A 24,691-nucleotide genomic window follows, 5' to 3' on the forward strand; every position below is an offset into this window, starting at 1 on the left:
CGCCTCCCACACACCCCCCACCTGGGCTGCCACCCAAGACAAGGGCCCTGGCGCTTCCCTCCTGTCTGACAGCTGCTGTTGCCCCTGCCTGGCCCTTGGCCGTACGCAAAAGCCCACTGCCCAGTTACCAACCGACAGCTACAAGAGATGGTTCAACTTGTGCAGCCTAAGGGCAGGGAAAGAGCAAAGGAACGGCAAGAGAATAAAACAGAGGGAAAGGACACCCATGCCATGTGCATATTCTGAAGGACCCTATATCGTCCAGTTACTTAAACTGAATTTTCCCTCCTTTGTGCCCGAAGGCAGAGTTTCTTCTCTCCTCAACCGCCTTTGCCATCCTTTTTCATACAGTTTGCACAACTCTGGCCTGTCAGATCCTGTCAGGATCAGCTTCCCCCATGTCTTTGTGCCCCCAAAACAGCTGACCAATACCTTTTCTACTTGAACATGTCACCACCTTCCCCTCCCTCCCATGTCACAGTCACCCCATCCACTGTTCTCCAGGAAGGCCGATTTCTCCTTCCTTTCCTCTGTCTCCTGCTTGAAGCAGATTTTCTTCTGTCACTCATGTCAAGCTTCTTATTTCCACATGGTCTGGCACCTCCCCAGGCTTATACGAACCCATTTGATCTAGGAGCTCTAAGTTTGCTGGTGGGCTAGAAATAACCTCCAGATACCTCATACCTCTCTACAAACCATTGTGTTTGTGCACATTTGTCCGCTGTGAGAAGGGCTGCTTTGCCTCTGTGGAGTTGGGAGCATAAGATTGGGGCTCAAAACTGGTTTTGATGTGCGTGGGGAGCTTTTTTTTGGGCGTGTGGGAAAACACCTGGCCAAGCCCCACTGAACTATGTGTATGTGTGTGTAATAGGGCCCTGTGTGTGTGAATAGGTAAGGCTAGTAGGCCTGCCTTGGTGCATTTGTAGTTTATTTATGTGTGTAAATGAGAATATTTGGCCCAGCTTTCATTGTGTGTATAAGTGTGCTTGTGTGAATCCTTACCTGTTCGCAATGTGCATGTGTACCACTGTTGTGCTGGGCTGGAAGTCTTAGCCAAGGGCTCCCTACAGCCAGTTCTGGCTGTGTTGATGTTATCAGGTGCTTTCTCAATCATGTGTTTTCTCAACGCTTATACCTATCTGGAAGTTTTTGTCATTGTGATAAGGTTGGTGGGTCTTTTGGCTGGTGAGAGGCACTATAAACAAGGTGGACCTCCAAAGATCACATGGTGGTTGAATCAATACCTCAAGCAAACAAAAGAGATATGTTAATGGAGTCATCTGCATTCTGATAAACCTGCAGCGGTTACCAGCTCTCTTCTGAGTCATCTCCTCTCCAGATTTTTTTATTCTTAGATTCATTTGCATGATCCGATGGGATTACACTTTAGAGAAAACTCATTTATCTCACCATTTGACAGGCCTACCATCCTTGATGTATTTACAGCTACCAAATCCGTGTTGCTGCCTGGATCTCTGATATATACTCTACGTCATCACAGAGTAACTTTATAGAATCTCAATGACAACTTGGGGTTCTCAGGATGTCAGGATGTATGGGGACCAGGCGGTCAGAGTTGTAACTGCCTCATCCTATTTGCACTTAATGCTGTATTCATTCCTTAGCTTCAGCAAACTTTCTAGACAAGGGATCCCATCACCCTTATCCACTAGACTGATTCCGCTTCGGTAAATCATTGCTCTTCAGCCACCACACAAGATCACTTAGAGACAACTGGTCTTTGTAGCACCTTAGGGTTCATCACCATCACATCAAAAAGAAACAGAAAGGTCTAGAAGGGCTGGCTGTTCTTTGGAGACTGAAGATCCAGGACAGGCACACCCAAACAGCACAGATCCCAGTGTGGACGAAGGCATTGCTTCATCTCTTGGGTTTAACCCTTAAGCCATTTTTTCCTCTGAGTAGGCTGAAGTCTAAATGCTGGGAATGTGCACACCCAAATTTCAAACTCCAGCATCCAGCAGTATTAGGACTGGAAAGTTTGGTTTGTGGCAGGAGTGAAGTTCATGTCTGGATCTGAACTGAAGCTAGGAGGCTGTTTGTTCAAACCTGTTGTCATGGACAATAGAAAACTCGTGTATGTGGAAAATATGCAGACCTAGGGTCTTTTTGTGGATTTTAATGTTTTCCTCAGGATTTTAACTTTAAATTTAAAAGCCAGACATTCATAAATGTCCTGGCTGTGAAATTAACCCACAGCATATAAATTGATGGCATCTATCCTACAGATGAGTGTAAATCACTGCACTGGGCCAAAGTTCTTCCACTGGCTTAAGGGGAGTGTAAGTTTTAAAAGCCTCATGTCATGTGCACTTTAAATACAAATTCTTCTGAAGATCCTTGTTGAGCCACCTCTCAGAAATACTCAGCGGATCACTTACTGGCAGTGCAGATGTCTGAGCTTTCCCCCAGGGCATTCAAAGGACGGGAGGAAAGCTGCAGGCTTTGAATATGTAAACAGCACTTCTGATTTTTTTTTGTTATTGGATTAGTCAAATAACTGAGATATTTCCTCTGTTCTTAATATTAATATAAAAACAGAAGACCCACTTGCATAAACAAGAGCTTGACATTTCTGAAATCCTTGGTGACTAGGGAGGGAGAAGGACTATTTCTGTACTGCTCACTGGGTGCCACCATTCGGATGTGCCAGAGCACAGGCTACGGCTCAGCATGATTTTTATGTTTCCATGTGTCCGTGCCATTGGCCCGTGTCATGGTTTAACCCCAGCTGGCAACTGAGCCCCACACAGCTGCTCGCTCGCTCCCTGCCCATGGGATGGGGGAGGAAATCAGAGTAAAAGTGAGAAAACTCATGGGTTGAGATAAAGACAGTTTAATAGGTAAAGCAAAAGCCGTGCACACAAGCCAAGCAAAACAAGGAATTCCTTCACCACTTCCCATCAGCAGGCCGGTGTTCAGCCATCTCCAGGAAAGCAGGGCTCCATCACATGTAACAGTTACTTGGGAAGACAAATGCCATCACTCCGAGCATCCCCCCTTTCCTCCTTCTTTCTCCAGCTTTATATGCTGACCATGACATTATATGATATGGAATAAGGGGTGGATACTCTCATGCTTTTGGTTGCAATGGAGCTGATTGTTTTTTCCCTTCTTAGTAGCTACAACAGTGCTGTGTTTTAGATTCAGTATGGGATTTGATATGAGGACAATGTTGATAACGTACGGATGTTTTTAGCTGTTGCTAAGAAATCAAGGACTTTTCAACTTCCCGTGTCCTGCCAGTGCGCAGGTACACAAGAAGCTGGGAGGGAGCACAGCCAGAGCAACGGACCCAAACTGGCCAGTGGAATGTTCCATATCACAGAACGTCGTGCTCGGTGTGTAGAGGAAGGTTGATCGGGAAGCTCACTCTTGCTACCGGGATTGCAGTTTCAGGATTCTCTCTTCTCTGGGATTGCTAGTTGGGAATGGGATGGACATCGGTCAGCGTGTGGTGAGCAATCACACTGTGCATTACTTGTTTGTATTTTCTATTATGACTATTATTATAATTTTATTTCAATTATAGTTTTTATCTCAACCTGTGAGTCTCCTTACCCTTACTCCTCCACATCCCTCCCCATTCCCCCAGGATGGGGGAGCAAGCGGCTGTGTGGTTTGGGTTTAAACCACAACAGCCCATCTGGCGCATCTATGCGCTTCTTGCAGGGTCTCAGCTTAAATAAGGTGTCTAACCCCTCCACCCTTGCGGCGTGGGGTTCCAGAACATACCAAAGGCCAACTTCTCTGCACCAGGATGTCACCACCACAGCTGAGGGGGCTGACAGTGACAGAGCTGTGTGTGTCTGTGGCTCACACCACGAAGGACCAGTCTGAGCGTTCTTTACGTGCCAGTTTACCTTACAGCCATACCTGAGGACAGGTATACACCTGAAAACCTGGGCCCGCAGCCCACCTGGGCCTCAGCCCCGGCTCGGGCACAGCGTAGGTGCGCTCTGAGGAACAGGCTCTGTGAGCGCAGGGAGGCGCCGGTGATGTGCAGGACTGTGTACACAGGGGCTGCCGCTTCTCCGTGGGGACCACCTTGTCCCTCAGTGCCAGGCCGCGGGGCTGGGCAGCGCTCACGCCTCCCGCCGCCATCACGGACCCTCTGCCGGCACCTCCACCGCCGGCGGGACGTTCCTCGGCCCCACTACCGCGCGCCTCCGCGCCGTGTCCTTCCGCCGCTCGGCCCCCGCCCGCCCGCCAGGGGGCGGTGCTGCCCGCGGGGCCGTCGCACGCGCCCGCCTGACGCACCACGCACCGCCCGCTGGCGTCACGTGCGCGCCGCGGCCGGGCCTCCGCCTCCCGCTCCCGCGCGGGGAGCCGGGGCCTGAGGCGGCGGTGACGGCAGCGGCAGCATGGCGGGCGCCCCGCAGGAGAACACGCTGCTGCACCTCTTCGCCGGGGGGTGAGTGCGGCCGCCGCGGCTTAGGGCTGGGCCCGGGGCCCGGGGCCCGGGGCGCGGGGCTACGGCCGCGGTGGAGGCGCTGCCGCCCGCCCGGGGAGGCCCCTCAGAGAGGGGGGCGGCGGCTCCCCGCCGGGGTGCCCGGGCGCTGCCTCGGGTGAGGGGCGGGCGGGCGGCGGCCTCCCTTTCCCGCAGCTCTCCGCCGCACGCCGGCCGGCGACGGGGTGACGGGGTGACGGCCTGTGGGCGCCGAGCGCAGCCCGCGCCTTTGCCGTCGTCACCCTCGCGGACCTGCGTGCCCGTTCCCGTGGCAGCCGGGCAGCTTTCTCCTCGCTGCCCGCGTAGAGGCGGCGCGGCAAGCGGGGCCTGTCCAGAATTAGAAAATACATCCCTCGCCAGGCAAGCGGGAGAGGTCAGAAAGGACCATGGTGCGACCTGAGGTCAGCGCTGGGCTGCTGTGACATTTAGCTGTATATAATTTCAAAATCTTACATCGCTCTGGCATCCAGCTCTGTTAAATGAAACACTTTACTCCAAATCCTGCCCTCGTATGTGGCTCCTGCTGAATCAAGCAGGAACTAAGGGATGTCATCCAAAAAGCATTCTCCAGACATCAGGCCAATGCTTTTCGATGGATCATAGATTGATTTTGTAAAGGAACGTATTTGCAGGACACTCCGATAAGCTCTGCGTAGGTGACAGTTAATTGTGGAGGCTGTGTAACTGCCTGATCCATATAATTACACTGAAAACCAAGTCCTCCAAAAAGGGAAAAAAGATGGGAGGGAAGAGAGTTAGAGAAGGTCCTGGTACTTCTCAGTAAGTGGCCTGGCACACCAGGCCTCCTAAGTTCTTGCAAGGAATTGTAAACTTACTAGTTTTGTTGTGTTAAAAGCTTAAAGTAACAACCCCACTCCACAAGACACCAACCAAAACCCTCCTAAAAAGCCTTGTGAATTACCTTATTGCAGTAATTTTAATAGTAGTCCAGTAAGATAGTTCTATGGTGTAAATTAAAAAATAAATTAAAAAAAAATCATCATTATGCAGATAGTAAGTGCTGTTTTATGGACTTCAGTCCTTATCAAAAATCTTTTGTTTTAATCTTTTTGTGATGGTTTGAACTAAGTAGTAGAATATTCTGCAGTGCTTGTCAGCTGACAATAGTTAGGAAGCCACCATGAAACCTATTGTTAGTTTAAATCTGTTTTAAGAGTAGACCATTGTTTTTTCTGTTGCTAGACAGGAGACTTCAGTCTCCTCTGACATGTCCTTGGAGCAGTAAGTTCATTTAATATAATATTAAACCCAACAAAACTAAGTTTTTCAGAGACCCTGTCCTTCTGCTGACTTGGGTGGTATGTGTGAAGTCCTCTCTTTCCCCCGCCTCCCCCACTTGCATTAGAGTAGTACATGAAGCCCGTGACAGAAACCGGACCTGAATGTACACATGCAGCTTGTTTGGATAGTAACAATGCCTACTCAGAACTCTAGGTGTCCTCATGTAACTCATCAGACTATAAATAAATAGGAATTTTAAATTAATCACTGTTTTAATCTAGTACTGAGTGATCAAGATCTTCCTTACTCGTTTAATGTACCCTGTACCTTCTCCAAGAATCCTAACAAACAACCATTTTCTGCAGCACACCTCGGAAGTCACCAGGTCCAATCTGGTTTTGAGAAGCATGGGGGGAAAGACTGGAAACGCAGCAGGGAATGTCATCCTGGCCACTCTGGTATAATAAGTTTGATCTATTGCTAAAGCAGCGATGAAAATACAGCACAGAGGAAAGAGATGGGCTTTTAGGGTATACAGGCTTTTAAATGTTCATTGCTGGACCTGATTCTTGTTCTGCATATCTTGTTATTTACAGAGACACGGAAAAGTGTGCAATCATTTCTCTTGCTCTGATGTTACAGAAGGGAAAATGAGACAGCAAATTTAGCCTTCTCGTGCACCAGCCAATGCTGAAGTGTTTGGTCCACCACGCACCCACCCACCATCCAAACAGTTTATTTCAGAGCGATTCCCTGTTCAAGGCCCTGAATTTCCGTATCGTGTGCATGTACATATCTATTAATGCTATTATGTCTGCTTTCCAAGTGAGAAATGCAGACTTCTTGGGGCTCACTGCATAGAATAAGAACTTGAGCATCAGTTTTGAACTGTTGCCTAAGCTATTAAACCACCTTTCTCTCCATGTAAGAAATGTAGTAGGAAATACATGATGTGTCTGGAGGGGTGTGGACCAGCCAGCCCATGGACAAGCTAGAGACCCAAATCATATTCAGTATGAGGCTCCGGGCCATGTCTGCCTTACACATTTCAGTTTTTAGGAGTGGTAAAGGATGCCTGCTTAAAATCTGATTAAAGGAGCTCAGCTGTGATAATATTTTGCTACATCTGTTACGTCATCAAAGGAATTTTAGAATTGTTAGTGTTTTAGTGCTTCAGTAATAATCTCTGAGGTCCTTCCTCAGTCCTTCAAATACCTTTACCTTTGCTCTTTCTTTCAGAGAACCCTATTATAATAAATGGTTTGTACTGTGACATAAAGCTGTTTGCAGAACCAGGACCTTGGATAAAATTATCCCTCCAGCAGAAGAAATTGTTGGAAGTTCAGAATACTCTATAGGTTGTGTAAGATGCTAACCTTCATTCAATTGTATTTTTTGCAGCTAAAGCAAGAGCAGCCCATTCACTTGAAATAATTTTGGTAGAGACATTACTGGTATTAAGATAGCGTCCTGTGGAGGTGAGGGTGGGGTGCGGGGTCAGTTTAAGAAGATGTAAACCATTATGTGTGCACAAAGAAGGCAGGCCGGCCTCAGGTAATTTTAATGGCCAGAATAGAAGCGTTTAAAACTTCAGAGGCTAGGAGTGATGAAATCACTTGAATATTAGAAAGTGTTCTGCATTTGTTGAAAGAGATGGCTTCCTATTAGCCAACTTATTACAGGCAGACAGACTCACTGGCTTCCTTTTGTTTCTGTTGGTTCCTTTTAAGGCTTACAGTAACAGCAAACCAAAGGGTCTTGGCATTTTGATGGGGAGATGACTCTGAGGCCAGGGAACATTTCAGAAGCAGCAAAGAGAATGATGCCTGAGTTGCACAACAGATGTGAGCATGTTTACAAGGCTGGGGTCCTGTTTCCCTGCTGAAGTCAGTGCAGTTGTTGCTTGTTTTTCTTTGGGGAAAACTGTGGACTGGTCTGTAGCAGAGGTTACTCCATGTTGTCTTTCCAGCTGGACTAATACTGTTTACTACAGGGATTTCCTAGGAAGTGGTATTTAGAGGCTGCAATGCCCTTCATAGAACCAGCAAAGACCAAAAACTGGGAACAAAGTTTTTATCTTGATTTCATGTAGGTACTGTGTGATATGTATTCTTTAGTAGTTTGGTTTCACACTGGGGGGACTGTTTGTCTGAATAAAACCATGTTTGTGACTTTTTTTCTGTCTCGGTATTGAGGCCTAAGTCCGTACCTCCCTTGCTCCTATGGCTCTGAAAAGCAACCTTAGATACCAAAGTTTGCTTAAGCCACCTGTAAAAGAGTCGGAAGCGTACTTCGGGAAGGTTGATGACATCAAGCTGCTTTGAATTGAGGACATAGTGACATCTGTCTCCACGGGCATAAGTTGATTGTCTCAGTGGCAGCTGAGCGGAGTTGGATGCACTTGGTTGCTGAGAGCCTTGTTTAAAGTGTTGAATTGGACCTGGATTTGCCTGAGTGTCTGGTACAGGTCCCAGAACTAATGAAATGTTACTCCCCAAATTAGTAACCAAACAAGTTGTGGGGAAAGGAACTGGTATACAGCTCCCACAGATGTTAATTGTTAAGCAGTGTGCTAATGCTGACAATCCATTTGGGAAATAATGTTTCCATTTGTAAAATGGAGAGAAGCAGCCTTCACCTGAAGTGTATGTATCTGCTGTACTGTGTGTGGTCCAGGACAGCCAGAGCAGATGATGAGACTGACTGTCTTCCAGCCCTCTACCTAATTTAGGTTCTCATGGGCATTACATAATTCACTAACTGTGTATCAGCTCAAGGAACACAGTGCTTACAGGATTATCTACACCCTATAACATTATTAGTTGGAAATTTATTGAATGCTTAACTCAAAATTAAGGCATTCGGAACAGTCTGTTTTGGTACTCAATTTCCTCCGGCATCTGAGAATGCAGCAGCTTTTGTTTCCAGTCTTGATGATGCAGTAACGAAATATTACAGATAGAACCTGCTTTGCTGTTTATGCTGTGCTTGTCATGCTAGAGCATGTGGCACATTTTAGAAAAACAGAATGAAATTTCTATCGCAAATACAATCTCGTTTAAAACTTGGCACACTTGCTGCACGTATACTGCTCACTTTCTGTATCTGCCTTCCGGGGCATGAGTCTGTCACAACCAGGGAAGCAGATAATACTCTGCACGGGTAGTGCCTTGGTTGTGCTGAATCCCAGCCTGTGCTGTTGAATTCAGTGGGGCAGAGTCTTGCAGCTGTGTTCGGGGAGCTCTACAGGCTTCTGAATCCATTGGAGGGGTCCAGTCACTTGTACCAAATGATTTCCCAAGGTGTATTTTGACATTTAAAGCCATATGTGGTGCCATTCATGAAGCATGAATTGAGGTATGCATGTCAACTTGGTTGGTAAAGTGGCCCATTAAGTATAGTTGCCAGACTATTTGCACTACTACTTCTCTTGCAAGTGTTTCACTTGACTGGTGTCTGTCAAAAATTCACTGTTAAATGTTGAGAGTAGTTGCTGTCCTTTGACAAGGAAGAGGTAGTTTCAACCGCTCACACAGCAAAATGTGTCAGGCTGCTTATAAATTAAGATTGCTCTAACCAAGCAGCTCATCATCTTTGCTTGTGATCTAGGTAAAGACAGTGGTAATCTACTGAAAGATCATTAAAGGTTTGGGTGCTTTTTTTTGTTTGTTTTGCAGAACTTCCTTTAACATTCAGCATTGTGTTGTTACTCCTATTAAGAATACTGCTCAGTCATTACATACAGGACAGATGAAGTAAGCCCTACTCAGTTAAGATTCTTGGCATCTATATCACTTCTGCTAGTGGGTGCTGAGAGTTTATTTCGAATGCAAATCATTGGGGTGGACTTTGTAAAGATAGAAGGCTGGCAGCAAGAGAAAAATTGGAATTGGATTTTGAGACGTGCATCCTTGGCATGTGTTTTAAACAGTGTTTTCTTTTTATGAAAGCTGTTAATGTATAGTACGTTATGTATCTCCATAACATAAAGTATGTTTCATATTTGCAAACCAAGAGTTTTCTTAGTTCCTTTGTTTGAACATCACAAAGCAGAGAGCTGCATTTTACTGCTGTAATGGCAAGATATGCCTGACCCGTCATGTATTAGAAGGGACATTCAAAGCCTGAAGTACAAATACTGTTTTTCTGGCAGTAAGTGACAGCCCAAAGCTGATGAACTGTTGTGTGTCTCACATGGAAGAGATTTTCTATCTGCAATAATTGCAGAGCATAGCTGGGAACCTCCTGTTCTGTGCTTGCCGTGTGACCTGTTGAAGATACTCTACCATAGTGTTTTGTTTCTAGGGGAGGTTTCTGTCTTTTGACTAAGGACAGATTTAGACGCTCGGAGATTTTTGCAAGAGGCTAGTACAATAAACACTGCCTAACATCTCTGGAACTGTAGTTCTGCACAGATGCATCAACACCCCACCCCCACCCCCCCCCGCCCCCAGTTCCAACCAGTATGAAGACTTGGAGGTTTTGCCTTGATTGCAGCATAAGATTTTCCCAAATAAAATTTGGCTGCATATCCATGGTCTGAATCTTTCAGGGTTTATGGCTGTTTATGTAGCTGAGGGAAGCTGGTTGTTTCCCCTTTCTTCCCAGATGTAGGCTTTCGGAACACCATAGGAATACAAAGTGTTTCTTTTATGCACAGTGTGTTATTTTGCAGCCATCTTTCCAGGGAATAGAGCAACACCAGGGTATGATGCATAGAATTCCCATGTGGAGGGAAATCAGCTCATCTGAAAGAGCTGCCCAGTCCATCAAAGTCCTTACTTGAACTATCTGCTGCGTATTTTATTTGGGACAGAATGTATGTGTCCTGTTGACATTCTGAGAATTGCTGTCTTAGATAATGCTGTTTTCTTAAATGTCACACTGACAACATAAACTCTGAGCTGTTAAAACGATGCAGATATTAACTCATTGTGTTGAATATCAGAGGATTATATATGTATTACCAGAAGTACTTAAATATTAAAGGCTGGATAAATTAACTGAATTATCAAACTAAAAGGATAAAAGGCAAGGAGTGGGCTAGGAAGGCAAGGAGACAGCTGATGGGGGAGGGAATATGCCAGAGAGGCTAAAAAATTGTATGGCAAGATGCCACTCTAGACTGAGCAGCTGGTAATTCAGAAAATTCAGCAAATGGAGTTTCAGTGTTCTGAATTTATGAATTGTTACTGTGCAAGTATTGGTTTAATGTTCATACATGTGAAATAAATCAGGACTGAAGATGGAGTGCACAGTACTGGAGCGCTGGTGGATAAACGAGTTGGGAGTTAAGGCAATCAAATGTTCTTCATCAAGTTCCCACAGACTTAAAATTTCTCTGCAGTATGTTGATTAGTCAGGTGTTAATTATACATACTTGTATACTTGTACTGGATATACATAGTAGGAAAGGTGGCATTGGAGATCTGCAAGAGGGATCCTCAAAACACTTCCTGCTCCAAGTTAGAAGTGTGAGCTGTGGGAACAGGAAAGGTTTTCCTGGAGAAGCCACTCCTGACCTCTCTTTTCCGCCTAAGATCTAATTTCAGAGCAATGTGAGATGCATCTGACAAAACAGAGAAGGATCAACCGAAGTGATGTCCTCCGGAGTAGTACTGACACGACAGAAGGCTGGTGTCCAAGCCCTCGTTCAGTACACAAAATAATCAGAGGCCTGATAAGGTCTCTGTGAACACTGTTGGTTTTGAGTCAAATGACACAACATCAGCTGCTATGTACCTAGTTCCACAAACAACTTCATGACTTTATTCAACAGTCAAAGCATAGGTGGTTTAAAAGGGATGAAGGCAAAGCTCTTTCTTATAACACCTGTCACTTTGGCTGTATGGATTGTCCCTAGTTTAGGTTTTTTCCCCCTTTCAGCAGGGAGGAGGAAGAAGCAAGAGCTTAGAGGAGAAACTCATTGAAACATGCTGTTAAATCATATTGCCAGTCTCAGAGAAAACACAGTTTCTTCTGTTGGATGCGTTTGTATCTGGAAAGCATAGTGCTTGGGATCGTGTACTTGAACAGAATCCTGCAGAAAATGAAAACTGTAGCGAGGAAGTTGTATTCCCCAGCCATGTGGTCTGGGGTGTCCTTTTGAACCTTACAAAGAACCTTAATTTTTGTGGCTGTACAACTAGGGTGGCCAGGCTGTTAATGCAAGTGCGGGGACTTCAGGGTTTTGGCACAGAATGGTTACTGTTTGATATAAGACACACTGTTGCAGCAAACAAAATAAGCTGTACTGGATAAAGCATTTATAAACTAGTATGTATCTACAGCTTGGATTTTTCTGCCATTCTTTAATTGTCCTTTTCCTTACGTTTAGGAAAAGATTCTCCTAGTAAAATAGCTCATGTATAGATGGGGCTTTAGAAAATATCCACTTGTACCTTTATTAATATCCTTCTATGAATCTCTGTTCCCAAATTAGTGCATGCGAAGTTCTTATGACTCTAGCAAGCAATGCTTTTTTCTATGTGCAAGACAAAGGATAGGATTATTTTTTTAATTCATCTCCCTTTCATGGAAAACTACTTGAATTGCAATTTCACATTTACATCAAGGAGAGTAAAGTTGTTGACTTATGGTGTTTTCTAAGGAAAATCACAAACACAGGTTTTTGAAGGAATTGCATGGTTTGACACTTTTGTAAACAAAGAAAATATTTTCTAATCAATAGGTTTAACAGTAGTAAACGTCCTCAGAAAAAAAATGAAATCTTTAGTTAAGTCTTCCTAAATCCCAAGGTGTTTGATTAATAAAATTTAGATGTAGTACCTTGTAGCCAACCTCAGCATTATGTTAAATTGTGAAGTTTGACAGAAGGGACATTCGATTACCCAAGAAGAACAGCAGCAGAGAGAGAAATAGTTTGACCAGTCACTTTACAGATCATTGATTAAAATGAAAATTAGGACTCATACACCTTATATTCTTGGCCCGGTGTGCTTTCTCAGAGGCTCAGTCTGACTACATTAAGATGAGTATATGCCTGTTACAGGATCTTTTATTTATTCTTCGTATATATGTGTTTATATATATACATATGTGTGTATGTATAGGCGCATGCACACACACATATGTGTGTGTGTATATTTTATTTTTGTCCTTCTGTTATCAGAGTATGGGAATTCTGTTCTTTAGTAGCCTTTCTGTCCTGTTCTGCTTTCCCACCCTCCCTCTCATCCTTGCAGCTTCCTTCCTCCCAGCCCCCCCCAAAAAGTTGATATCCATTGTTTTTAAGAGGGCCTAACTTAGCGTAGTTTTGATATTTGCTACTTTTGTAAACAGCTGTTTTAGTCACAAGTACTGAAATCGTGAAGAATTATATTGCTGTGTTTTCAGCCTATAGTGAGTGTCCTAATCCCCTGTGGCTTGTTCTCATCTGCCAGCTTCCTGCTTCCCATAAGAAAAATCCATCCAAGATTATGTCTGTTTTAGGACAACAACCTCTGAAACATAGATGCTTCTGAAGTTTTTACAGGCAGAATTCCAAGTCCTGGCAGAACATGGGACCAGCAGATGGTCAGTCACGGATTTTTTGTTAGTGCTGGGTATCATCTTTGTGTTTACCGATCTCATCATTACATGTGATCATTGTAACAGTTTCTCAACCTTCTCTCCCCTCCCCCAGGGCATGGGAACAGTCTCCCTTGCCTAGTGTCAAAACTGCCCAGCTTCCTAATAATTTGTCCACAATGCGGAGCAACTGGAAACAAGTCTTCCGATTTTATCTATACGCCATGCTGTGATTTGACACATCTGTGCAGCTATGTTTTCCTGACTCTTGTCTTCTGTTTAAATTGTGTTTTACAGATGCGGAGGAACAGTTGGTGCCATCTTTACATGTCCCTTAGAGGTAATAAAGACTAGGCTCCAATCTTCAAAGCTAGCCTTCCGGGCTGTCTACTACCCACAAGTCCAGCTGGGGACCATCAGTGGTGAAGGAATGGTTAGGCCAACATCTGTATCACCTGGGCTCTTTAGTGTTCTCAAGTGAGTACCTGCTCCTCCTGTTATTCCATGTTGCTTGACACCAGTGATCTGAGTTTCAATTCCTCTGTGCAAACACTGAATGCAAATTTTGCTTCAGACTTGCACTGGAAGGATTCGTGTCAGATGGGCTTCTGCCTTCAGCAGTAGAAAGATAAATTGTTCTTTTAAAAACATATACATATTCAAGATGCCTGAACGTTCCTTTGAACTTCCACAGAAATTTGTTTCCACCACTTAGGAACTTTCCAAAGTGAATTGATTTGAATAAGTGTCTGGAGGTGTTATTTTTAAATTGTCTTCTCACATTTAGGCTTCTTGGTAGCTGTGACTTCCTGGGGATCAATACACAGGACATACTGTAAACTCTTGATATGCCTTAGCTTGTAGGAACTATCACAGAAAATATTCTGGAGGAAAGGGCTTTTTCTTCTTTTCAACACTGAGTTCTTTTTTGTTTCTTATTGGGAATAATCATGTTTACTGTCTGCTTTGAGCATTGGAACAGGTAATCCTTATTAGCTGGGGCCAGTTCTTGGCAAATGATTGAAGGACTGAATAAGCCATATACGCTGTCTTTTTCTTTTTCCTGGAGCCATTCCCAGGTTGCTTTGAGTAGCTAGTAGAGCTACTTGTTGCTATTGCTGCCCATGCTATTTACCTGTTTGACGGAGAGAAGTTTTAATTCCTTTCTCGAAGCGTTCTGTCTTTGAAGCATCATATAAAAGTGAGAGCCTGTAGCCTTTCCTTCACCTTAATGGACCAGCATTGGAACAGGTTTCTGATTCTCTGCACTTAGTGGTGGATGTCATTCCCTGATCTGCCTTTGAAGCTGGCCCTGTTTTGAGCATGAGTTTGAACCAGATGACCTCCAGAATTCTTTGTTCCCATATACTTTAAGTTATGCTTGTCTGAACTCTTGTGTGGATGATCTGTGACTGAAACTTATGGGAGTGGGGGAAGGACACTTTTTGCAAAAGCAATCTCACTAAAATATGTCTAATTGGGATATTGGAAGCTTTTGTCTTTTCCTCAGCTACAGCTGACTTAATGAGCTCTCCTCTGTTTGCTATTAGATGTTGACTTTGCCAGTTATTGTTACGCATCCATCTTATATACACTTGTATTACTTAAGATCTCTGTTAAAAGTTTTCTTTGTGGTTCAAACTGCAGCAGTTGATGCTCCAGCTGTTCCCTTTTCAGCTGTGTATTCATAAAGAAGAGGAAATGTGAAATCATCTAGCTTACAACTGCTGAATAGTTTTACCAGCAATTCCGAAGTCCAAATCTCTACTACTGTATTTCATATCAAAGCACCGTAAACTTGTGGTCCAGAACTCATGCAAGTGAAGTGAGTTTATTTGGATCATTGGGCACCCCAGGGTGATGCAGAGAGGTCTTGTTTAGATCAGGTAGCAGAAATGCCAAAGAAAATAGTGACTAGCAAAGCAAGTTGAATGATTTTATGTAAGGCCAACACGCTTGGCAGATTGCCTGGGGAGAAGCTGCACACTTATATAACAGTACAGTGCTAATTCAAATTCTCTGCAGAACTATCTGGCTAGAGTCGTTCTGGGACTTGAGTTTCTGTATTGTAAACAGTGCTTCTTTCCCCTGCCAAACATTTCTTTGTCTATTCAGAGGTGAGTCTAGATCAGTTCGTGACTGAAAATGTGAGGTAGTGCCAGTTGCCTTTGATTTTCATCTCCTTTCCCTTGCTATCTTTTCACCTTGCAGCATTGGACTTCAGGCAGCTGTAACTAAAAGAAGTGAAAACTTCAAGGCACAAGGCTCTTAATTCATCCTCTTGGTCCATCTTTTCCTGGGATTGTCTTTTTTTTTCTTTTTTAAGAGAGGAAATGGTTTAAAATTCGGTCAACCTTTTAATATATTTATTAAGCTCATTAAATTTGGTGACTATGATCTTGATTTCATTTCACTTCAGGAATTGCTCAGCTGCATGTATCACCAAGTTTTCGACCTGCTTACTTCAGAGGATTGAGAAGTCAGAACAAAATCTTTATGCTGTCATTCCCTTGCAGGCAGCATCTGTGAAGAACAGATAGTGCTATTATGATCTTTTTGATAAAATACAAATGTATGTAAGACAGAAGTTAGGTGTCTTGCTTTTAGTCTTCATCCCTTTCTCAATCCAGGTCATGCATGCATTGCCAAACTGGACATGACTTGGGCCTTCTGGTTTGGGAAAATTTTATGGCTAAAGAAGCAGCCATTAGAGCCCTACATATAAAATTGCTCTGTAAGAGTTAAAGGTGTTGGGTATGAAAGCCCCTTAGCTGCTGTAAATAGAAAGAAAGTAGGTACTCAGGAGGGCAGGTTAAGCCTGCTGCTGAATAGAAAGCACTCCAGAAGGACAGGCTGTTTTTGTCTAATCCATTTAAGATTCTGATGAGTCATCCCAGCTGGAATCTGCAGTCGTGACTGTTAAGTGACAAAGAACAAGTAGTTGGTGGATCTGTCTCCTTGGAGACACTCAGCCCTGGAGTTTACACAGAAAGTTCAACTCTGCTGCAGAAAAAGAGTTTCAGAAGCTCCTGTATCTTCTTCTGTCTAATGAGCTTGGTTTTGGAATCTGTGGAGAACTTTCTCAACAGTGCTAATGACCTAGAAAGCAAATTCTGAAAAACTGGCAGTTCCAACAGGTGCACGTGAACTACCCCTGGAGCCCGGTGTTATCTGGATTTTCTTGCGTGGTTTTCACATGGTGAGTTCAGTTAACAGGGCTGCTGTCTAGCAGGTTGTGCACTGAAATCCCAGTGATTACTGGACTGTACCTGGCTTCCACTGGCAAATACTTGGCTGTTTACTAGTGTTTTGCTGTTTAGTCCTTGTAGATATGTCTGCTGTTAGTAGTGCAAGAAATTTGTATAGGTAAGTTTTTTTTAATGGGGCACTTCAGCGAGGTGTTGTACAGAACTTGGCAGCTGCTGGGGAAGCTGTCCAGACAGTTTATCTTCTTCAGAGAAGTTCTAGCCCAGCGTGCATTCTAAGGTGCGAGTGAAGAGGGGTGGAAATGGCTTTGGAAACCTGGGCTGTAGCAATTTCAGAACTGCAGGACAGTGTCATTTGGTGATCTTCCTGCTTTAGACCTGATCATGAAGTCCAGTTCTGACAGTGATTCACAGTGGTACCTCTGCAGTTGGAGTTCACTTGGGAAAAATGATGTGAACTCTTTTGGATGCCCTCAAAACCAGATATCCCTGAACTACCTGGGGAGACATAGCTTGTAGTGGGGTTGCCACATTCAACTTTCACTCTGGGGAAAAAACACATCGCTGGGTAATTGTGAAAGGGAAGAAGATCTTTTTTGTGTGTCTCTCTACAGGAAGCAAACTCCTGAATTGCTTAGATACAGAGAATGCCAAAAATATTCTTTGTTCATCAGTCAGCCATCACTGGATTCTCCATGAAACTTTAATTCAATTCCTGACAGCTTTCAAAGAATGGAAATTATAACCTTGTCCCATATGACACACATTTGCCTGTAGCGCACTGCAGTCTTATGGTGTAGTGACTCTTATTCACTAGTGTATAATTCTGATAATTTTCAAGTATATGATGTAGCTTAAAAGCTCCCACTTCACAGTTAATACTTACTGCTTTTGTACAGTTCTTTTGACTGACAGTCTGACAGAACAGGAAGCATAACTTTTAACCCAAATACTATCTTTTTTTTTTCCCCTGTTTTTATTCTAAGGTCAATTCTGGAAAAAGAAGGACCAAGGTCACTCTTCCGAGGGCTGGGTCCAAACTTGGTTGGAGTTGCACCATCAAGGTAAATAGTTAAACTATTGCTAAAAGGCACATTTAAGGTGCCAACCCAAATGTTGCAGTATGTTTGTGATTCAAAAGAATAGGTCATGAAGTTCTCCCATCTGTAAACTGAGATTTGTGCATGTATACTGCACAATATGCATACCAAGAAATACTTCTAAAAATCTGCTTTACACTTGCATAACACTGGAAGGTACAGATTAAATAAGGCACTTAAATTCCAAGTCATTGCAGGAGCCACTTATCATGTGCTTGAGAAAACAAGAGAAAGTAGTGCAGAAAAATCTGTAGGATTAATATTTGCATTTTTCTAATATGATCTGCTATTTCCCTGCGAATACATAAAAGTGCTTGCCAAACACTGAGTAGGAGCTAGGTGCCAGGGGAGAGGAGTACCTATCTGGTCCTTGATTGCCTAAATTCTTCTCAAATGAAAAACTGCAGCTGAGACATTGCTGGCACATAACCCTGAAGGTGTGTCTCTGTCCCTTTTTTTTAAAAAAAGCAACTACTAAAGTGGCTACCAAGTTTGTTTGTATTTGAAAATCTTACGGGCACGTAAATGGTTTCCACATGTACTTATGACTGTCCCATTCTTGGCAGGGCTGAAGATCTTTGTGCCTAGCAAATGTTAAAACTTGTTAGCAATCGGGAAATTGGCAGCTCTTCTCTGCCTGAAATCGAACCAGTTAAAAAGGACCATGGAAGAGTGGTGTACTCCCTCTCTGGCCTCTTGCCCAGTAGGTAGGATGTTCCCCCGGAAGTGGGGAATCCTGTTTCTCTACAGGTGATCTTTGCAGCAGGGATTTGAATCCAGCACTGCCTGCTTTTTCAGGCAACTCACTCGTGCTGTCTTTTGTGTTCCGTTCCTTCATAATCTTCCATAAGATTGGAATAAGGTACTTTATGGAAATTCTCAAATTGTAGCCACCAATACCCACCAATATTTTTCTAGCAGTTCACTTCAAGGAGCTGTGATCTGAATGTACTTGGTTCTGTCTCTTACTCGTCATACTGACTGTTGCAGATCAGCTGAGCTTCCTCTATTCCTATGCATTGTATAGGGATTTGGGGTGTGTACAACTTTTTCAGTCCAGGGTTAAGTGTTTAAAGCATGAAGTGCTGCTAACACAGTTACAGTGCTGAAGAAATTTATGGAAAACGTAGGCTCCAGGTGGGAAGGTGATACTCCCAAGTTTACAAAGTGTGTTTAATGCCAAAGCTGGTGTAGGTATCCAATCTAACTTGCTTTGTCTGCAAGACCATGTTGTCTCTCATCTCAGGATGCAAAAGTGAAATATTTCTACCCTGTGGGTAGTGGCACTTTAGTGTAAGGAGACAAAAAACCCAACCCTGTATCTTTGTAGATGGAAGTAGTAATGTGGAGGCCTTTTTGGAGAGAAAGTCTTGTTTTTCGAGGGACGGAAGGGAAGAATAGTAATGTGTCTTATTTGATGTTGTGTATATTACCTTGCTTTTCTTATCTATTTTTTTTTTTCCTCTCCACAGAGCTGTCTATTTTGCATGCTACTCCAAAGCCAAAGAGCGATTTAATGGCATTTTTGTGCCCAACAGCAACATTGTGCACATCTGTTCTGCAGGTTCTGCAGGTATGTATTTGTAATTCATCCTCCATGTGGTCTGCAGCAATACCCCCATGTCCAGCCCCTCGCAAGTAGCAGGCAGCACATACACTGGTATCTGTGTGGCTCTGAGATACACCTTCATTCTTTAAAGCATTTATTCCAAGCTGTTGTTGCTACAAGACTGCTTCTATCTCTCTCGACAGTTGGGAAACGAGTAGGATGAATCATAAGGTGGGACTGGACTTGCAGTCTGTCTGCACGAGACCTGGGCTAACCCACCAGTCTGGGCTGACAGCTCTGGATAATTGTGGTATATGAATGAGTACAGAGGCGCGCTCAGAAAATGTACACTTAGTTTGAGGTTGTTTATGCCAGAAAAAGAGTTTGCTATAGCTCCTAACTTACCTTGTCTACAGGGGAACTGTTTTTCTGTTCAGCACTTTAAAATATTTCTGGATTGTTGCTTACTAACTTGGAATGAACTTTTCTCCAACTGCAGTGCTGTGGTAATGTCTCTGTAAGAAAAAAATATTAATAGGCAACGGCAAACTTTTGATACTGTTTTAGCCATATAGTTTTAGGATCTTGTATTTTTCCTACCAGGATGGGGAAAACAATTTGTTCTTGTAGGAAAAATACTGCAGAAGAGCTCTGCTAGTTCAAACATCAGTCACCAGAGTGATCATTAAAAATAATCTTTCCCAAACTAACCCCTTAATTACGGGTGGATTCTGTTAACGAGATGGCTCAGTGGCACCACCTAGAGCCTTGGGGAAAACAAAAGACTAATCCACGTGTGTTTTCCCCACAGGTCTCCTTTTATTTATGACTCTAAAACCCAGTCAGTAAGTAAGGTACCTTGGCTACAGCAGTCTTTAGGAACATGAGGTACATATTAAAATAGGTGCTAAAAGGAGGAATTCTTTAAGAAACTCCAGGGCTGTTTGTTGACGCCTCCTGAAGTTTAGCATGAGAGGGTTCTCTGGCCACAGAGAGATTGTAACCTGCGTGTCTTTTGAAACCTCTAGATAGAGCTGGTAACTAGAACCGTCTCACTGCACAGTGTATAAAGTTCATGTTTGCCATGGCAATGCATCAGCTATATTTTGGGGTTTCTTTTCTTTTTATTCAGCCTTTATCACAAACTCCCTGATGAATCCTATATGGATGGTGAAAACCAGAATGCAACTGGAACGGAAGTAAGTATCTGATTGAGGGAGATGGGATGCCATGGAGTGGCTAAGGGAGCCTCCGGAAAACTCAACTTTCACGTTTTTACTCATGGCTCTTTGTACTTTGATAGATCTTGCCTGGTTGTTTCCCTGACTCTCAATTCCACCTTTCAAGCCACCATGCTTCTGCCTGGTCCAACTAAAGGTTAAGGTTCTGTGTGTCCTACTTCAGTTTGATGCGTAGTTACTACTGGGAAGGATGTGGAAGTTGCTTTGAGCGCTGAGCTAGGCTCAGTTTCTGGTTTCACTGTAAACCTTAAGTAAAGTTGGGCATAGCGTTATTTTTCTTTCGGATTCCTGCTTACAGCATCTTCTGTACTTCAGGGGTTGTTGAGGATAAATATATCAAGGACTGAAATGCTTTAATGCAGCAATAATAGAGGCTGTGGAAAGATCAGAAGAGCTCATGTGGGAGCCTGAGCTTGAGGTTGCAGTCCGTGTCCCATTTGGTGACATCACTTGTGCTGATCCTAGATCATACAGATGTGTGTGTTACTGCAGCAAACCAAGGTTCCTGCTACACAGCTAGGCAGCTGTAAACAGAAAGGGTGATGGTTTTAAATTTTAATGAAGCCACATTAGTTTTGTAAGAAGTTCTAGAGGCAGTAAGACTCTGTTGCAGTAGTTTAATGTCCTTTTGCTTCCTTCAGCGTTGGATTACTGTTGAACATACCTCCTGAAGACAGAGAGGGAATTTGACAGTAATACCTTTTAGTTGAGTGATTCACAGCCACTGGTGGATATCGAAGCAGTGAGGGACTCTGCTAATAATGTGACTGTTTAGAATGGAAATTCCTTCCTGCAAGGACATGTTAGATCAGATAAGAAGGATCCTTTAAGGCACCACAACTTATAAGTAATTTACGAGACTTAATTCCAGCACTTTGCAGGGTGGCACCTTTGAACTGAGTGCTGCCTCTTAAAATGATGGATCATTTCTCATGTAGCAGGCCTCTGTCTCTTGGCCTGCTGAAGCTGGCTTTAAATGGAATTATTAGTTTAACACCAAGCAGTGTCCCTTTGCTGCTTATTGTCTTTTAAAGCATTGGTGTGAACTGTCACAGACTGGATATAACTTGAGCTGAAAGAATTATGCTGAGTATGTACTAGTGAATTAGCAAAGCCAAGTGTGTGCTCTTGGCATGATAGTCCTGCTCTACATAGCTTTCCTAGAAGATTTTTGGAGTAAAACTTAGCAGAGAACCTTTTCTGTAGTTATAAGAACTGTTGAAATCCATGAGGTTTTTTTAATACCAATCCTTTTTTTTGGGCTCATTATATGCTCTGTTCTGTTTGTTTTTTAGAGTCAGAGGCTCAAAGCCAATGAATGCTTTGCAGTGTGCTAGATATGTTTACCAGACAGAAGGTATCCGTGGCTTTTATAGGGGCTTGACTGCCTCCTATGCTGGGATTTCTGAGACCATTATCTGCTTTGCTATTTATGAAAGTTTAAAAAAGCACTTAAAGGAAGTCCAACTGCCCCCTTCTCCTAATGGGACCGAAAGGAACTCAACAAACTTCTTTGGACTGATGTTTGCTGCTGCTGTTTCCAAGGGCTGTGCCTCTTGTATTGCTTATCCACACGGTATGTTAACTTTTCCATTTATGACTGCAGTAGAACAGCTGTTGCCTGTAATCCAAGACGAATGATGGGGTTTAGGGCTGTAAAATTCTTAGTTGTTTGAATGGCCAAATGCATGTTACTGTGGCGTGTGCATACACATTGGCATTTTCAGTACTGGTCCCACCATTCCTAGTTAGCCACATAGTTGGTGATTGGGGCTTCCTAGTTTAAAAACAACTCAAATAATGCCAAAAAGAAATTGAATTGCCTGATGCTTCTGTTCTCACTAGTAGCCTCATCTAGCTGAGTACCCACAGCCTTTGGGATTCTGTGATCAACTGATGGGAAACACTTGTGGGCTGAGTGCTGTTATTTTTTTTGGATAGACATGAATGTTATCGTGGTTATATAGAAACTAGAGCAATATTGATTATGTGAGCATCAGTGAAGCATTTAGTTCTGCAGTAGCTTGAATGAGCCAATAATCCATTTATTCTCAATGAAAGGGAACTCATCTTTAACTTTGCTTCTTGCCTGAACGGCAATGTGTACAGGATTCCATGGCTGAAAGTACTGGTAGGTAATTGGTACAGGAAGGTTTTCATGTCCCTGGGTTTTGCATCTCTTTCCCGGAAATGGCACATTTCTCAATGGAAAGGTTTAAGTTTTGTTGACTTTGGGCTCTGTTTTACCTTTCTGCAGAGGTCATACGGACACGGCTGCGAGAAGAAGGCACTAAATACAAGACTTTCATTCAGACGGCACGTCTGGTAGCACGTGAAGAAGGCTATCTCGCCTTCTATAGAGGACTCTTTGCCCAGCTCATCCGGCAGATACCAAACACAGCCATTGTGTTGTCCACCTACGAGTTAATTGTGTATCTGTTAGAAGACCATGCAAAGTAGCAGAGCCAAGACTCCTGTTACAGACTGTAGACCAATTTCTTCGTTGAACAAATAGTCCTTTAAGAGACTGATGCAGGTGGCAGCAGTGGTGGAAAAACTACAAGTCTGTGACCACCTGCTGGATATTTCCTTTTGGATTCATGCTTTCTGAAAGGTCTCAAGTCATTAACGTTAATAGTTAATTACAACTTTTTTTAACTTAATGATAATTAAACTGCTACTAAATTAATTTACACTATTTAATTTAAGTATATGTTTGTCCTTTTCCTTAAGCACAGCCATATGTGGTCAAGGAATGTACCTCATACTATCAAGTGATCTCTTGGACTGATGTTCATTAAAACTGTATTAAAACAGAAGAACTGGTTTGGAGATTTGAAACTCTGTCGTCTTACCACTGGAGTCATGTCGCTTTAGTGCTGTAATAGCCTAATGCCCAAATAACTTTGAGAGTTCTGGTTTATTCAAGGTGCATCATTCATTGCTGTGTGAACATCCTGGAGTGTTCAAGTAGGACAATTGTGTAGTACTTTTCTCTGTTTTGATAGTATGAAACAAGCACACCAGTATCTCTTAGAAAAGCCACTTACGCTGGCATTATTGCTGGAATATGGTTGTGGGAGGCTTTTAGTAAAAAATTAATTACAGTACTGTGTGCACCTATGCATTTGGGATACATGCTTATGCTAGTGTGTGTAAACAGATCTGTCATGACTTGGCTTTTAGACCTCGCTTTTGGGAAGGACTGAGCATAAAGATGGCCGATGACTGTGGCCTGGCTGCCCTCTGGAAATTCCATGAGGTGCAGTAACGTGGTCCTGTATCCTGACTTCAGCCTTTTACTACTGTGGGGCTTGTTTGTTTTCCTTAGCTTTCAATGCTAGAGGTCTGGAGAGTGGAAGAGAGGATAAGATAGGCCCCAAACCTATAGACTATAAATGCAGTTCTGGGTTCTGCTCTACAATATGATACTCAGGAATACTTCCCTCTTGATTTGATATCCTTGTAGAGCAGTGCTTCTGATGGGAATGAGATACTGTGTTATCTCATGGACATGTCACTAGTTAACACCCCAAAAAATCCACAGCCTATGTAAATAGTTTCTTTCCGTCATTACTTGATTTCTTACTGAAGGAAATAAAGGATTCGTCAGCTTAGTGCAGCCTGTTGAACAGTCCTTGTTTCATATAGATATCTGCCTTCCCCTTCAAATACACAATATCAAAGGGGTGTTCTTCAGCAGTAGTCATGGTACAGTTCTTACCCTTTGGTTATAAATCAAATATCCTGCCTACTTGAGATCAGTCCTTTCATAAATACTAGAACATGTTTTTAATTTTAGTAGTCTCTACCACTTGTATTGCAGGAGTACCTTGCAGTTAAAGTATTGTAGATAAATAATTACTGATAGTGCAGGATAAAATATTTTAGAACGCAAATGGCTAGATTTGTGTTTTGTTTTGGCCATCCTATGCTCTCCTATTCATTAGTGTCATTTGCTTTGGCAGCTGAGACAAACACTACAGCATTTGAGCCCAACTTTAGTCTTCCCTGCTGTTGAGCTGAACAATGAGCTTCTCATGATTTGAGCAGGTGTTGAGTTCTTGAGCATAAACAAGTGTTTATGGACATCTTTGACTTCAAGGACCACATACAGCCGAGGTGGTGGTTGGACTTGGATCATGCAAAGCATTAAGAAACACTCTAGTAGTGAGTAGAGCTGTCTTTTACAAGATGAAGTTTTCAGGCTAGTATTTTTTTGTAGAAATATAGTGGGTTGATAACTGGATTCAAACCTTCACGTTTGTTCTTGTTAGAACGTAGCTGATGAATGGGACTTGAGGTCATATTTGACATCACTGTGATGGAGGCGCATAATGCAAAGAGGGTAG

At 43.1% G+C, this 24,691-nt stretch overlaps 1 protein-coding gene across 4 annotated transcripts; it reads left to right on the forward strand.

Annotated features, from left to right (window-relative positions):
* Positions 1-4,293: 4,293 nt before the first annotated feature.
* SLC25A33 (solute carrier family 25 member 33) lies at positions 4,294-23,161 on the forward strand. 4 transcript variants are annotated; one of them, XM_074892725.1, is made up of 8 exons: positions 4,580-4,872; positions 6,079-6,171; positions 13,541-13,720; positions 17,436-17,513; positions 19,022-19,122; positions 20,231-20,297; positions 21,635-21,915; positions 22,597-23,161. In XM_074892725.1, the coding sequence occupies exons 3-8, from the start codon at positions 13,674-13,676 to the stop codon at positions 22,797-22,799; spliced, it is 777 nt and encodes a 258-aa protein (XP_074748826.1). In that variant the 5' UTR covers positions 4,580-4,872; positions 6,079-6,171; positions 13,541-13,673; the 3' UTR covers positions 22,800-23,161. The 4 variants fall into 4 exon arrangements, with proteins under 4 accessions (XP_074748824.1, XP_074748826.1, XP_074748827.1 ...); XM_074892723.1 differs by lacking the exons at positions 4,580-4,872; positions 6,079-6,171 and adding an exon at positions 4,294-4,435; XM_074892726.1 differs by lacking the exon at positions 6,079-6,171.
* The last annotated feature ends 1,530 nt before the right edge of the window (positions 23,162-24,691 follow it).

Source organism: Strix uralensis, chromosome 23, assembly GCF_047716275.1.
Source record: "Strix uralensis isolate ZFMK-TIS-50842 chromosome 23, bStrUra1, whole genome shotgun sequence".
NCBI lineage: Eukaryota > Metazoa > Chordata > Aves > Strigiformes > Strigidae > Strix > Strix uralensis.